Below are 2,500 nucleotides of genomic sequence, written 5' to 3'. Positions count from 1 at the left end.
CGTCGCAAAGACAGAAAAGGTCGGTCATTTATTTGTAAACATAGGATAGACGTTCCTTATTCGCATGATTTCTCGTCTCGATTAAAGACCCAGTAAATATGACAAAGTTTTTAAATCATAATGAAAAAAATAACGTTATTCATCACGATATTCACGAAGACCATCAAGAGCAATAACAATTTAAATCTCTTAATACGAGAACGAAATTAATCACTCTGATGCCCCCCCTCCCCATCCCTCTCTTTAACACCCAGCACAAGAAACCGACTTTCTCTCGGATTAGCGATGTCAGCCGAAACGTCAGTCGGCGCCTCCCGAAACCCCGACCCGACGGCCGAGAGAATATGCAACAGCGACCGCGTGTTCTTGCTCCGACAGGTTCCCCCCCCCCCCGGGTGCGGTACTCTTATTATCATTTATTATCCTGTGCTTTATTATCTTTTATTATATTACCTGTGCTTTATTTATTATATCTATTTATTTATTATATTACCTGTGCTTTATCATGCTGTGATTTATTATCCTGTGCTTCCTCTTCTATGATTCCTTGCAATTGCAGGTTATCCCCTTGCAGTTTCGCCATCTCTTTCTTGGTCTTCCCTTATTCCTTCTACCCTAAGCTTCCATCTCTATTTTATATGTCTGTCTGTTAGAATTGTTCGAGTCTCGACCCAAAGAATATTCATATACTTGACATGCACAAATAAAGAAATAAATGCATATTTATCAGTCTAGACATGCATATCAACCTGGCAAATAGTTAAATGTATATCTATCAGATACATAGACAGATATGCCCTCATTTCTGCGTCTGTGTTTATGAAAATTAATTGGATCGGGCCTAGTACAATTTTAACAAACCGACCGTATATCTTCCTACATGGTCCTTCCTAGCAGGTGTCCGTACTACCTAAGTTTCCCTTCCTGCTTTTTCTCTGATATTTCTACCGTCTTCGTCGACCCTCTTATGTACTCATTCCTAATCCTACCAGGGATGAAGTCGATAAATAATCCATAAATAATAAATAATAATAAATATTAAATGAAGTCGATAAATAATCCAAATACGCAAGGGATTTTATCTCTAATAAACTCGCTGGTTGACCGATCGAAATTAACAATAATGATAATTTTAAAAATAACAATAACAATAATTATAAGAATAATAGCGATATTATGATTATTTCTATTATTATTTTTATTATCATAAGTTTTGGAGTGTTTAGCATGGGAACAACACTGGATAGGTCTGTTCATTTATAGCCATACATAGCAATCAGAAAGATCTTTTAGTTGAGGAAATATCAGAGGAAATGATTATTATGATTAAGAAGACATCGATGGTGGTGATGATAATTAGCAATTATAATAATTAGTATTAGTAATGCAAGTAGTAATAATAGTAATAATAATAATAACAGTAATGGTATTTATTATTAGTAATAGTAATAGTAATATTAATGGTAATTATCATTATTAGTAATAGTAATAATAAGAGTATGGTAATAACAATATTAATAGTAATAGTTATGGTAATAACAATAACAATACGACAATGATAACAATAACAATTATGGTAATAATAACAGCAAGAACAAGAATACAAACAATAAGAAGAATGCGTGATTATAAGCATAACAAGTCTATAACATCACTAAGCTTACTTGACGACAAGAGGAAAACGATAATAACAACGATAATAACCAAATTAGCCATTGCAATGATGCTAATGACAACAAGAGCAACATCAACCCCAACCCAACACCCGAACAAGGTCATCGCTAACGGCTTCCCGGATAACGATAAGATAAGGTCACCTGCGCTGGACACGTTGAGGTCAGAGAGGTCGATGTCGGACGGGGTTGACCTCAGGGCGCGCGGGAGGACGTCTGCAGCTACCTCAGCCGCCGCCATCACCGCCCACACTGCCAGCCACGCCCATGCGGTGAGCTGTAAGAAAGGGTGAGGTTGTACGTTTAGGTCTGGTGATCAGGTGGGATAATTAGTTCTGGCAATTAGGCCTGGTAATTAGGTCTGGTATTTAGGTTTGATGTCTAAATCTGGTTATTAGGTCTGGTATGAGTCTAGTAACTATGTCTGGTATGAGTCTAGTAACTATGTCTGGTATGAGTCTAGTAACTGTCTGGTATGAGTCTAGTAACTATGTCTGGTATTAAGGTCTGGTACAGGTCTTGTAACCTGGTCTGGTGATTAGGTCTGTCTCCGTGGTGCACCTTCGTCTTGTGTTGGGTGGCAGGGGAACGGGAGCCTCGCCACGCCCCTGCCAGAGGATGCAGAGGAGTTGGCCACATCAACGTGTGCTCCCTGCTTTACGTCCTGCAATATCTGGGTTGCGCCGAGCCACTCCAGGGTGCTTAAAGTTATCTAGACGAGTCAACAATGGTGAAACTAAATCAGATCTTTTATTGCCTAGCTTAACGAGTGCTAATGACTGATAACAATAGATGAGGGAAAAGGTGCAAACCCTTAGTCTGCGGTT

The 2,500-nt window shown here is 38.7% G+C and overlaps 1 protein-coding gene across 2 annotated transcripts in view; it reads right to left on the bottom strand.

The window, feature by feature from the left end:
• Positions 1-2,500, bottom strand: part of LOC113804838 (bone morphogenetic protein 1) — a 41,053-nt gene that overhangs the window by 29,630 nt on the left and 8,923 nt on the right. For both annotated transcript variants that reach the window (XM_070138224.1, XM_070138225.1), the window contains exon 3: positions 1,818-1,950. In XM_070138224.1, the coding sequence (XP_069994325.1) occupies positions 1,818-1,950 (133 nt within the window). The remainder of the gene's footprint in view (positions 1-1,817; positions 1,951-2,500) is intronic.

The sequence above is a fragment of the Penaeus vannamei genome, chromosome 24 (genome assembly GCF_042767895.1).
Source record: "Penaeus vannamei isolate JL-2024 chromosome 24, ASM4276789v1, whole genome shotgun sequence".
Taxonomy (NCBI): domain Eukaryota; kingdom Metazoa; phylum Arthropoda; class Malacostraca; order Decapoda; family Penaeidae; genus Penaeus; species Penaeus vannamei.
Note: the sequence above shows the minus strand (reverse complement) of the source record. Positions and strands in the feature narration are given on the sequence as shown.